Below are 14,369 nucleotides of genomic sequence, written 5' to 3'. Positions count from 1 at the left end.
TGTAGCCACTGGTTTAACAAGCTCGTCTGTGAGGCAGTTTTACCAGCTGATATAAAGTCTTAAAGTTTCCCTCATTCCCATTTTTTGATGCATGTCAAAGTGAATAAAACTCAGCCATGGTCCTCCAACATGCTGCCAATATGTGAAGTATTTTGTTCTGCTTGATCTTTGCAGTTGTCAGCTAAGACGCTCCTTCTTTGGGCCAATGGAAGAAGGTGAAACAACTTGTGTCATCATGACAAAAAACTGACAGAGGGTTGTCTATATGTGATGCTGTAAGACAACACCAGCCTGTCAGGCCCTCAGAAAGCCACAGCAACACTATGTTTTATCCCCGAGGGAGTGTGAGGTGCACGTAAATGAAGCACAAGAGATTAATCAGCTTCCCTGAGTAAAATCTGCTTTTACATCATTATCCTGAGGGAAGTGGAAGCTTTTTGTATGTACTTACACATGGATGGATTTCAGCAAATTGATGCAAACTTAATTTGACTTTAATTCACAAGGCCAGAGGTGTGTGCTCATAAACACTAAAATAATTCTTGCCACTTAGTATTCAAAGGACCACAACAGTTACAGGTCTCTTGGATCACTACCATTATAAGAAGACTATATTTATTGTCGCTGAGGCAGCTACTACCATGCACTTGAGTCCATGACAAATTTCCCCTAGGGGGCAATAAAGTTCATTCTATTCTATTCTTATTCTATTCTATTCTATCCTAAATATGACTTTATCCGTCACAAGAGTCAGCATGTACTACTGTATATCAATCAAATCTTCGCATTATGCTCCTATAAAAATATTGAACATGTCATCATTAGCAGCATGTGATGGTTCCAGTGGTTAAATTGCTGCTTGGGGTCCACAGTTGAAATCCTGTAGCCTCCACAGTAACTGGTTCAGGGATTGTAACAAGCAGAGAATTAACACAAGAGATATTTCAGATTGAATGTACTGAAAATAGGATGTTTTAATTTAAGAAGTCAAAATATTAGAGGAAGAAACCGGATGTCTGTCAGCAGCAACATTCTGATCGATACCCACTCAGCGGTTACACCACCCATTTTTTAACTCAACGTTGGTCTCAGCTACAGACGTGTCACATCTGCCCATCCTGGGTGAGGGATCCCTCCTCTGTCTCTCACCCTGAGCTTTCTCCTGTTTTTTCTTGGGAGGGCAGAGGATGTTGTTATAAAGCCCTTTGAGACAAAATGGAAAACTGGTATACAAATAAAATTGCCTAGCCTATATATTGCTCTTACAGTGAGAGGTCAGTGTTTGAAATATCTGTTTACAGTCTATCACCACTAGATGGCCCTACAAACAACCAAAACCACACCACCAGCCAGAACAACACTTTTTTATTTATTTATTTATTTTTTATTACAGAACATTTTATCCCTCTATAATTACAAAAAGGTCAAATGCATGTAGACACAGTGCAAACACCATTTTATTTTTATTTTTTTAAATAGAAATATTGTTGTTTAATTTGCTAATTTTACACAGGAACATATACAGTAGGAACATAAGTTAAATACAAAGCAATAAAAATGTAAGAGTAAGATATAAGAATCGATGTGTATTTAGATTTTCTCCTCATACTCTGCACAAAGTACAGAAATGGGATGCCAATACAGAAAGGGTGGCGCCCCAACCTCAAGAGCAGATAACATAAAATACCATAATCATCTTCATGCAGGCATCACATCCTTCCTGCTCCTTATCACTGATAGCAATGCAGAAAGGCATCTGTCTGTGATTGCCATATTGACTGCTTCTTTGCTTGTTGGCTGCTAAATGTCCATCATATGTGACACCCAGAGAATGTTGAATGCAGCTTGCCTCTCTTAGCAAAAAAAACAAACATAAAAAACATTCACCATCATGACTCATTCATAATGAGCTTTAAACAGAACATTTGGAACATATTAAACTCCTATAATCGACCAGTGAAGAGACACTTTACCAGAAATAACAAGCAGAAACTCGGCCTCTGATAATCATTCCAAATTGACTATGATGCAGCATTATTTTGTTGGACTATTACCTTCACCATGATTTGTTGTCTGCAGCCCACGGATTGAAGGTGGTAACTCCGCACTGACACCACTGTGTGTTTTAATAATTCATTTTGATCATTTTCACAAATTAACACTGCGTTCACAAGATTAAAAAAAAAAGATGACTCATTCTCAGTCAGAGAATCTGAGGAGCACATTAATAGGCGAGGTTAACGTCCTCTGCATTTAAAGTATCGTCAGCTTAGCGTAGACTAACACATTTCACAGCATTCATATAGTGGTGCAACGAGTGAATGAAGACATCATTAAATGTAAAATACTGTGTTGTACAGGGGTGTGAAAGATCTAGAGACAATACTGCTGTAGTGCCAGGCCTCCAAGCTGATGACCATTTCTTTTCTTTTTATTGAGTTATTGAAATGACTAATGCTGTGAAAATGAAATGCAGGGCAGCCTGATTATCAGCAGCTCAACTTGTATATTTAATTGCATAGCATTAGCTCTGCGACTCACGGGGTGTTTCGGGGGTTTATGGTACCTCAAAGACTTTAAATGTGTAATTTTCCCCGATTCTCATCTTATCTTATTCCAAACAGTGCAACTGAATTCTAACTACTGTCACTTCTCCACCCAATTTACAGGTTTATGGATTCAAACTAATGATGGTGATATTGCTAATTGTGATTTTGCTCTGGCACAGGGCCGGTAGGGAGGCACTGTAAGTACGCATTCATTTAATTTCAAATAAATACAGCTGCAATTATAACAATAATTGTGTAACAGTTCAATTTAAGATTAGGCTGACATTACAGGCTGTTCAACAGAATAATAAATAACTAGTAACAGTAGTTCCTCATATCGCCTGTACCTGTGTCTGCTCCTGGCTAAAATGTCTGAACAAATGTGTGTGTTGCTGTGGCAGATTGCCTTCTAGAGAAGTTAGTGATATTTTCATCAAGAAAAAGATGATTATGTTACTACATGTTATGTTAAAGCAGATATCAGTGGAATGTTTTTGTTAATATAAGTCCTAAATAGTCCTATTTTCCGTCAGCAATCACTTACATGAAGTATTTCAGCCAAAACACGAGTCTCTCCGTCACTCTGCTCTGCTGTAACCCGAGGAGAAAATTTTCCTTGTGGGATACAAGTGTTATCCTATGAGGAGAGAGAACGGCATGAAGGGCTGTGTGTGCAGCCAAGGGATGCGCGTGAATGTGGTGACGTAGCACGAGGACCAATTGATGCCTGACAAGGGCGGGGGCTGCTAACTCATGGTGCGTTCAAAGAAACTCGTACTTTGTGTTTTTCCTTCCTGTGAAGTCATACCAGTTCGATCTGGTACGAGTTCACGGGTCGGAAGTTACGAGTGGCCGTTATAGGGAACTTTCACAGACAACAGGATGGTAAAAACACGAGCTACGAGTTACCTGGAACGCTACCAAGTCGTAGTTGTGACTTGAAGCTGTAACTTACGGTTTCAAAAGCCTGCCTTGAACGCAGCATTAGCCGAAACGGCCGTGAAGCTGATATCTGCTTTAAGTATGTATTATGTTACAGAGGGCTTAGGTGATGTGATAAGCTTTCTATAATTGTAATTCATTTCGAGATTAAACTTGAACTTAACTTAAAAAATAATATTCATTCCTGCAGTTATCTACATCCAGAGCAATTAATGCTTTATTTAATTCTTTTTTCTTTTTTTGCTGCAGACTCTGGCTGTTAACCCCACTGACTGGAATCTATCAGAGAGCAGAGACAGAGAAACAGGAAATCACACTTCCCCTATTGATTCAAATCTAGTATGTATGAACATAATAGCAGGAATAGTGGAAAAAGCAGATAACAGCCGGCCTAACCTTTATGAGTCTCTGCAGTGCAGCATAACCCGTCTCCTCGGCCCGAGCTATAGACCGGAGACAAACACACTCGGCTGCTCGGGGCGAGGTGTGTGAGCCGTGTGGATTGAGAGGTGGGAGACAGGTAGACAGAGGACTTTGAGGAGGACCTGTCAGAGTCTTCTCTCTCCCAGCTGAGCCAGTAGCCTCTCAGTCCTTCCTGACGGCCCTGCCACACTACCTGCACCTCTCGACGCTCCATCGGGGTCAGCTGAATGTTGGCCAGAGCAGGCAGAGTGGCTGCAGGAGAGAAAGATAATAGAAAACAAGAGGAAGATTTAAAGCGTTTGTTCCTGTGAAGCTGATACAATGTGATTCATAAAGCAGTAAATATTAAAAGGTCAGGTTTCACAAAGGAGAATACACAAGATTAATTGCTGTGATGAGGGAATTACATAAAACATGGTGTACAAAGACAAAGCGTACCCTCGGGAGTGCACGCCTTCACAGACATGGCTGTTTCTCTGCCATTCATATGCAGAGCGCTGACTGTGATCAGGTACTGGGTGCCCGGCTCCAGGCCCGTCAGTAAGGTGGAGTTTCTGTGGCTGTGTAATGTCACTGTCTGGACGTGTCCGCTTGGAATGGCTCCGTACTCTACCGTGTATCTGTGGACCCGGGCCGGCTGCAGGGGACCCCAGCTCACACGGATCTGATGAGGGCTGGAGTCTGACACAGAGACCACTGCCGGGCTTAAAACATCTAAAGTAAGCGCAGGAAGGAGGGATACAGGTGAGATAAGGACTACCAGCATCACGTTTAGATGAACTCCTCTGAACTTAGATTAGATAAAACCTGGGAAACACAAGAAGTTACCTGTCTGAACACTTCACCTGGGGCAAACATCACACAAATGAAACCCTAGTGTGCTCTGGATGAATGTGCAGCTGCACGAGTCTGGGGCTGTGTGTGTTATTACAAACTGTAAACGTGCAGACATGTGCACTCACTGGAGAAAATTGCTTGGTGATGACATGAATATCTGTATAGAAGAAAATCAAAAGCCCGTTTGACAAGTGCCGGTTGAATAATTCGGTCTGCAGTTTTCTGATTTGAGAAAAATGGAAATTCAAATGTCGACATTTCCACGAGAAAACTCTATTTTCTCAGGAGGATAAGTTCCGAGTGGATCTGATGGTACAACTTCTGCTCTTTTCAGAGCTTTAAGACACATGTGCAAATTCCTTGTAAGTCATCTCACCAGGAAGTGTGGTGAAGTGGACAGACAGTGTGTTAAACAGGCGCTGGTTGGACTCGGGGCGGAGGGTCGCTCTGTAGGTGGTGTCAGGCTGGAGGTCAGTCAGCTCTACCCAGCTGGAGTCACCTGAGAGTGTGCGTCTACTCTCAGCTGTTTTTAATATAGAGTTGTACCAGAGCTCATAGTAACCCGTGTCTGCGCTGAGAACAGGGCGCCACTGCAGCACGGCACTGTGGGAAGTCAGGTGAACCACACTCAGCCGCTCCGCACGAATGATTTCTATAGATTAGACAAGACAAGGGGACAGAGAGAGAGGATATAGAGACAAGAGATTTAAAAAATAGTTAATAATTCTGTAGTCAGAAACACCTTCTCTGTCTAAAACTAACTTTCTTAGCTTGCCATTGCTTGTGCTTTTTCTTTCCATACTTGCCATTGCATGTCCTGTTTCTTAATGTCTCCTATTGTTTTTGCTAATGTCATAGCTCTATGTGCTATTTACATTTTCCTAGCTGCATTTTATGTTTGCATGCCAGTGTTGATATGTGTCACCTGCAATCATGAGCTGCCATTATGTTAATTTTTTTATATACATGTCATCTGTTATGAGCTTTTATCAGGTAAATCCATATGTAAGTTGTATTTTAATGCATTACTAAATTGTTGGCCTTTTTTTGGTTTTAGGTGGCCTTTAACATGGATGAAACTTAGCCCTAACTCTGGTTCACTTGCAGTTTTTTAAATAGGCTACTGACAATTAGCGTTGCATTGTCCCTAATAAACCAATAAATAAATAACATCTGGAGCTACTGTGCTGCGCCACAAACATGCACACATACTGATGATGGCCTCCCTCAGATCCTCTGTGATGATGCCGATGTCATCGATGTCCACAAAGTAGAGGTGGGACTCCAGAGGAGGTGTCACTACACGCTGTAACACCTGGTAGTTACCATGGACTGTGGATACAATTAACACAGACACTCCCTGTGCCCTCAGCTCGGTCATGGGCCTGTCCACGTCACCGGGCTGCACGCCATCAGTCAGCCACAGCACTACTTTTGGGACGTTCTTCTGCGTCTCTGTTAGGAGTCGCCGGGCCACCCCGAGGGCCGCCACAGTATTGGTGTCCCCCTGCAGGTGGGTGACACTTTGCAGGGCTTTTTGCAGACTCTCTTGATTGTCGTGGACATCTAGGCCGAACTTCAGGTTTGGGGTGGTGCCCACCTGCAGCAGTGCGACTCTCACATGCCCACGGCCCAGTGAGAAGGGGCGGAGCAGCTCCGTGGTGAAAAGCAGCAGGCGTGAGAACTCGTAGTTCGCTATACTTCCGGAGGAATCCAACAAAAGGAGAACATCCCCTTCACAGCAGTTCAACACTGTGGACAACAGGAGGAAAAACAGAAAGGCTACTTTAAAGGAGACATATTCTGCCCATTTTGCACAAATTAAAATAGTTCCCAGGTGTCTTAAAGACATATGTCTGTGACATGCTTTGGTCAAATACCCCAAGGATCAAACCTCACAGCTCTTTTCATCCGCTCAAAACAGCCCTGTTCAGGACGGCTGGTTTCAGTGCCTGTCCCTTTAAATGCAAATGAATCACTGCTTGCCCCGCCCCTTCTACTGGTACCAGGCAAGGGGGCAGTTGTTGGTCTGAGAAGTGAAGCTCACTTCCGTGTTAAAAAAACTGCAATCCCCTCGGCTTCCTCTGGGGGCTGGTGTCAGAAGGGAGCATTCCCCATAGACCCCCATGTTAAAATCGCCGATTTTACATCCTCAATAAACATGTTAAAAGCCTGGTGTCAGAACGTTTTTTTTGTCTCAATCGATTGTTTCTACCCCCACACACACTCTGAGGGGGGTGATTTTGTTTTTTTAACTCTACCGTTTTACTGTTATTAGGTTAAAACTCTGGCCAATTAGGGCGCGGAAACGTTGAGTGACAGGTCCGAGCAGCTCTGTGGACAGCTGCTTCGAGGCCAGTGGGCGGGTTCTCGGCCGGCCAATCCAACATGGCGCTGTTCAGGCCGCCATATTTGAGTCACAAAAACGACTCCCCAAAACCAATGGGTGACGTCACGGGTGCTACGTCCATTCTTTTTACAGTCTATGGTACCAGGTAGGGGTGGTATTATGCAAAAAACCTAGCTACATCACTGGAAGACAACTGAGGGAACAGCTCGTAAAACCACATGGATTTCAACCTAGGGAGCCTGAAAATTACAATTTTTTTGGTCAATTCTCACATTTTGGGGTCCAGAAGGCAAAACAAACACCAAATATATGTTAAAGAGCCTTCAAAAAGTTATATTTCTATAATATGTCCTCTTTAATATGTAAATCCTGTGTGAACCTCACACTCTCCATATACTAGTTTCACAATTTTACCTGCAAACCTTTAACTCAGGTTTCCTTTAACCTTTAGGTACATTCCCCCCATTCTGGATCAAGGTACACACAGAAAAGTTTTAAATTAATGGTTGATGTGGGATTTTTATAAACCTTGGTGAATTATTAGGTGTCTATGCTGCATTCTGTGAAGATACTATAAACTGCTGACAGTGATGAATCACCACTCTTTGCTATGGCCACAGTAATATCTCAGTCGTATAAAAAAGGGACACTGATTTGTGGTACCTTTGACAAGACTGATCTTATTAAGGCTACAGATGCAATTACTGTTATTGGAGAAGCATTAGGATCAAGAATGAGAAGCAATAACAGGTGAGTCAGAGGTTCTGTTTCATGCATCACACTGGAGGTCCTGGAGACAATATGCTGTGGAGCTTGCAGGCTTTACAAGACTTTGAAAGAAACTACCTCAGTGGATTTATGACAGTGACGACCCAAGAGAGTTGGTCACAGGAGTCGATTCATCACATGAAACCAGTGTGAGAATTACTTTGTAAATAAAGCAGTAAAAAAGAGACAGTGCGGAGAGAGGAAAAGAGAGCACATCCTACATCATGGGAGCTCTCCACATGAATGGACACACACTGGTTTCTCCATTTCACCCATGAGCATTTCTCAGAAGCAATTGTGCTCCATTTTGTTGTCACAATGTCATATTACTGGAATAACACTGAATGTAAAAAAAAAAAAAAAAAATCAATTCCATCTTCAAGCACCGTCCTGTACAATCAGATTTATGTTGATTTCATCTGGTGACTCAGTCATCTGTTCCTCCAAGAAAACAATGAGTGTTTCCTGCTCAGCACAAGAGGCGTTTTGTACATGTGGTGCCTTTACTTAACAAAATATTGGTTTTATATTCATCATCAATTCTAAATGATTAATACTGTGACATTAGCTCTTAGAATAATTTAGGGCGAGGACCAGATTACATGATAGATGGGAATAAATTCATTCTTACTTGTCTGCAACATAATGCAAACATGACTTCTTCTGTGTTTGTTCACACTTCTCTGTCTTTTCCATGTGCAGCTGCCGTGCTGAACACACCCATTATTTTATTGCAGTAATGGCCTATAATCATTAAACTTTCATAGGAAGGCAGAAATTGAAGCAGCAGGCAAATAAACAGGCAGAGAGGAAATGAGGGAGAAATACACAATCAGATGAAAAAGCATCAGCCGACATTAACTTACAATCATTAAGAGGAGGCAGATGCTGCAGAGGAAAGCTGCAGACAATCAGCAGACCTATATATACCCATACCGTGTGTGTGCTTGTGTGTGTGAGAGAGAGAGAGAGAAAGAGTGCATGTGTGCGTAACCAAGAGAGAAAAGTGAGATGGAGAAATGCGACAGAGAGATAAGGACACATTAGAGGTGGTGATGGAGATGTGGAATTGCTCCTTACCTGCCTTTCTCGTATAGGAGAAGTGTATTTGGAATTTGTGTGTGTGTGTGTGTGTGTAAGGCAGAGAGAGCATGTCATCTGTCATTTAATTGGTTTCAAGCTGTGCCAAGGCCATATGCTACACAGCAGAGCTGCAAAGATGAATAGAAAATATGTAAATGTTTCCTGTGAAGTTTACTGAGTGCACCGTCATCATGTCCTGACATCAAACAGCCTGGATGGACAGACACTATCAAGTCTCCGTCAGATCTACTAAACTACTGATGATATTTTTACACACATTCTGCATGTTGCTTTTTGTTCCTTAAAAACAAATTACAGACTAGGAGGGAAACGGCAAACTGATTAAAAATGCCACACATTCCACCAGGCTTCTTTAGGAGGGATGTTTCTAACTTAGCTAATCAGTCAAAATATTTTCTTTTAATTAGCTGTGGCCCCCTCAGTGTCAGAGCGCAGTAATGCACCTGGAGAAGAATTAAACAGGAACAATGTGGAGGATCCGGCAGGAAAACATGCGCTGTCACTCGGGAAGAGCCAGTTCATTTTGACCATATTTCCTGCAGTTTGACTGGTGACGGAGGCAGTTGATATGACAACATGGCATGGCTGACCGTAGACCATCAGACTGCGTTTGAAGGATACTATGACCAGTGTTTGAGCATCCTGACTGGTTTACAATACTGATTTGTTCAGCATCATCTGCAGCAGCCAGCTCCAAACCAACATGCAGCCAACACACTGGTAACCAACACAGTCCTTGAGTATAGTAGCCTAAGGACCACTCAACAAATTTTACAAATAAAGGTTGGGTTGTAAATCAGATGGTGTGGAGGTGCTTTGTCAACTAATCAAGTCGAGGACTGGATTGTGAGAATATAGGATCTTGATCCACTAGAAATAAATCTGTCCTTTACCTGGATATGAGGTAATAATTAGCTTGATTAACCCCAGACACTCAGACAGATAAGATGTTGTAGGGCAGACAGATGGGAACACTGGACACACTGCTTACTTACAGGTTTCTATAAAAGAGGTGGAGCTCAGATTTGTCTGTAATATCTCTAGTGGTGTCATCATTTGGGGAAAAAAATACATCATGGTTACATTTCATAGCCTCCAATAATTTGTTCCATAGGAAGTCGCATGTCCCAGCCTGTGATGTGAATAGATGTACAACTGTAACTATAGGCCTGTGGTGGTGGTGGTGGTGGTGTTGTTGTTGTTCTGTTTTGTCTTGCTATAGATTGTTAAATTCTGTGTTGTTGTGCTGTGAAGTCTAATTAGAAAAAATAAAATACAGTAAAGATAATCAAAGTGAGGGACATTTAAATATTTCATATTCTGCAGATTAAGCTTCAACAATGCAACATATTTTATGTGTTTTGTGTGTAAAATGATAATTTGCAGAGTATCCGGGGGCTGTCAGATGAATGTGGTGGAGTAGACAATGCAGCCTAATAGCTCCCTCTGAGATGAGACAGAGCTGAAGCACATTACACTGAGGTGCTCAGCTGGAGTATTGTGTTTTCCTCCTCACTATCCCCTGTAACACTCATTAATAGTCATTACTGATATTGAGTAGATGATAAACTGTGGCATTATTTATGTTCTGAATTCAAAGTGATGAGCCACTGTTATGTAGCCTAATAATAAACACCAAACCACTGTGAACACCTACTTGTTCAGACCAGACTGCTGATGGTCCTGGCCTGTTACTACTCTGAACAATGATCTTGTTGATCTGACTTATCACCATGTGACTGGAAGGAAAACGTGTCCTCTTGTTTTGGATTGGAACAGTTTATATGGTTATGGAAACTTTCTTTCTTTCTTTCTTTTTCTAACCCTTTAATTTTCTCTATTAAACCCCAAAGACGGATTAGTTAGTTAGTAATGTAGTAGTGTTAGCAGCCTACTCCCTTGTCCCGTATAGAGTGGAAGCCTCTGTTATGAACTCACCTGTGGCAGGTTCAGGTTCAGCATTTAGCATGTGGTTCGGCGGCAGCAGCATCGCCCAGAGAAAACCGCAGCGGAGTAAAAAGGCCTGCATGATCCTCGGCCAGCATGAAAGACCACTGAGTGTGTTGAAGTAGACGGCAGACATCAGACATCAGACATCAGCCGAGGTTAATCGCCCACACCGGCTCCCCCCGCTCCCATCGGACTGAGCCTCCGCTGAAGCCGCTGCTTCCCTCAGAGAACACCTGCGTCACTCACACTGCTCACTGCAGGACTGTTTCCGCGGTGCAGGCATTTCACTCAGTTACTATTTAGTCTCCACAACTGTTGCATGACTCTACTCTCCTGACTCTGGTCTCTAGGGAACTCATATTACTCCTCCTCCTCCTCTTCCTCCTCCTTCTCCTCCTGCTGCTGCTGCTACTGCTGCTGCTGCTGAGCCAGGAAACATAATCATTGTCACCCTTTTCCTGGACTTTGGTCTTTGATGGCATTTTGAAGAAGTTTTATGCATGGGTGCTTTTTCTATGTTTCCTCTTGTACTGTACTGTAATTTCAAAGCATGAGGGTCATCCCACTCAATCATCCAAGCATTCAGGCACTAGACCTGTAGGACAAAAGATGGGTTCCCCCAGAGGAAGCCAGAAAGTCTCATCACAACAAGCAGAGCAGATGTAAACATGTTCCTGGCTGCAGGGAAAATAACATCTGCTTTACCTGTATGTAATCTTGTGCTATAGGAGTGTGGGTAGATTATGACAGTGGTTCTCAACCTTTTTTACACCAAGGACCCCTAAATTGACACAAATTAGACCAAGGACCCCCATTGGACAAAAGTTTCAAGCAAACACCAGAAATACACAAATATTTGTTCTGAGACTGACTAACGTTACTTTTTTTGTACATTCAAATTAGGGCCAATGGCGTGAATTTTTGGAAATATTATAGAGAAATTTCTGGGAAAAGGTGGTACAATTTCTCCAAAAATGTTTAAACATTTGTAGGAAGAAGTGGTTAAAAAAAATCTAAAAAAATAAAAGTTTAAAAAAAAGTTAAAGATTTTCTACAAAAAAAAGGTTAAATTCTCAAAAAAACAAACAAACAGAAAATAATAATGATATTAAAAATTCTAAAGAAAAAAAAAGTGGTAAAATTTCAAGAAAAAGTTGGGGACCCCCTTGAACCCTCTCAAGGACCCCTGGGGGGGGGGGGGGGGGGGGACTCCATGTTGAGAACCACTGGATTATGAGACAATGGGTCTCTGAGCACAAATGGCAAGGTCTCCTGCTGCTGTAAGACAGGAGCAAGGTAGCCACATTGAAAAAGATACAAAATAATTGGAAATTACGCATCTGTGTGTACTGGTTTTATGTCTTCTGATTGGTTGCTTCACATCACTTTATCTGGCCATTCTCTTTATCCTATTGTCATACATTTGTACAATTGTACAACAAATATGCAGATTTGATTCGACTTTGGAACAAGAAGTAAATGCTCTGGCCCAGTGCCCCTCTGTAGCTCAGTTGACCCATTAAGCAGTCGGTCCATGGTAAGACAGATAACTGTGAACATTATCTGATCTCCGTTTTCTCTATAGGGACTCCTTGAAGCTCGTCAAACTGAACACAGAACTGGAGCCCACTTTGAGAAACAGTAATGTGGCAGGAGCAGGACATGCATTTGGATGGAGCAGCAGCAGAGGAAGCCGTTCAGCTGCTCCATTAGACCGGATTACAGTAAATACTGCAGCTTCCACTTATTAGAAAGAAAACTTGGAGCAAGTGCAGGCTATTCAAATGCAGTCATCACAGTTGACTACAATAGGGCCCACGTCTATGCCTCCTCTGAGTGTGTGTAACCAGATAAAGGTAAAAGCCTTACTAAATGGAGCGCACTGACTGAAAGTATCCTCGTGAGATGAGATTGCCCTGCATGCAGCCCCTCTGTTCCTGCACTGGAAATAATCACCATGGTCAGAATTTGCCTGAATATGACAAACTTTTTAAAATTTGTACAGATATAGTCTATAGTGGTGGAATGGCAGATATTATTTTTTAAAGGCAGATTCTGCCTTGGTATTTGATACCAAACAACAACAAAAACCACCTGTGCTACCTGCACAAAGGTCCTGTCTGTCTGCAGGTTTATGGATCCTGAAGTCCTCTGGAGGGTGAGGTGAACGATGTGGACTAACTATTCAAAGGAATAGTTCAACATTTTTGGAAAATTCAGGTTCTCACAAAAAATCACTGAAACTTTGTTCAGATATGGCCTATGGTGTGCCGTTTGTAAAGCGGCTCATGTTGAAAGTAACAGCAACATTTTGTCACATTTTGAAACGTGATTTGAAGCTAAATGTGACAAAATGTTCTTATTATTTTCAGCATGAGCCGCTTTACAAATGGCACCCAGATATTCACAGTCCCCACAGGTTCTGTCAGATATTAAGATACTGTAATATTGCACCTTTAAGAGATCTTAGTTTGTTGATGATCTCATGTCTAATGTCTTCTACTGTAAAGAACATTTCTTATATTTGATAGTATTTAGTATTTGCTAATATTGAGCAGACATGTGAGTTTACCAAGTTTAATGTACACGGGTGATGGACAAGCAGCAAAACGGCAAATGAGGCAAATGAGTAGAATCTACAAGATAAGCCTCTCAGGGAAATTGTTTAGTTTTTTCCATTTTTAGAAAGGCATTACCTCACTATTCCAAGATCTAAAAGATTGAGGAATAGGGCGGATTTCCACAGCAACGGAATTCTCCTGCGTGCAGTTAGTGAGGCAAAAGCAGTGACATGCATTTGAATTTTTGCTTAGTTGATGCTATGGCCTACGTTTATACTTCCAGGTTCCATTTCTTGGTTCAAAGTGAAATTTCTTGTGAAATGGTTTTGATATAAAAGGAGCATGCATAATAAGCTCCCCTTCTGAGTGTGCTGTCCACGGACACTCTCATCCTACAAGTGCAATACAGAAAGGAAAGGAGGACCTGCTGCAGGAAATCAATTTAAGTATATTTTTTGGGGCTTTTTGGCCTTTAATGACAGGTCAGTAGAGAGAGAAACAGGAAATGGGAGACAGAGAGGGGGGGGGGTGACATGCAGGATATGGTATGATATTCTGTTCGTCCAGTGATAAAATAACAACGGTGTGTTGACATGTCTTTGTATTGTAAACTGCTAAAACAGTGATGCTTATGTATCCATTTAACAACAGACACAGACCACAGCTTCACCCAGATGAAGAAGACGTGACTGTTTTCACTGGTTTTGTGGTTGCTTTGCATCTTTCACTGCACTTCCTTTTCATTTGATTAACTTTACCACAGGAGGTGATAACAATCCTCCTCAGTACAACGCATGTATTAAATACTGCGCAGAATTACTAATAGTAATTTGCATTTGGGACACAACTTGTTAATATAAAGCCTCACATTAAAAAGCCCTTTGG

General features: G+C 41.9%; 1 protein-coding gene across 1 annotated transcript; it reads right to left on the bottom strand.

Moving 5' to 3' along the window:
• Positions 1-3,882: 3,882 nt before the first annotated feature.
• On the bottom strand, positions 3,883-10,963 carry LOC310986311 (von Willebrand factor A domain-containing protein 1-like; the record flags this gene model as incomplete). The annotated part of the gene is made up of 5 exons (XM_083972159.1): positions 3,883-4,166; positions 4,353-4,628; positions 5,128-5,403; positions 5,964-6,503; positions 10,912-10,963. 5 exons carry the CDS (start codon positions 10,961-10,963, stop codon positions 3,883-3,885), a joined length of 1,428 nt encoding a protein of 475 aa, XP_083828285.1.
• Positions 10,964-14,369: the final 3,406 nt, after the last annotated feature.

Source organism: Trachurus trachurus (genome assembly GCF_905171665.1).
Source record: "Trachurus trachurus genome assembly, chromosome: 5".
NCBI lineage: Eukaryota > Metazoa > Chordata > Actinopteri > Carangiformes > Carangidae > Trachurus > Trachurus trachurus.
The sequence above is the reverse complement of the archived record's forward strand: the minus strand, read 5'-3'. Positions and strand labels throughout refer to the sequence as shown.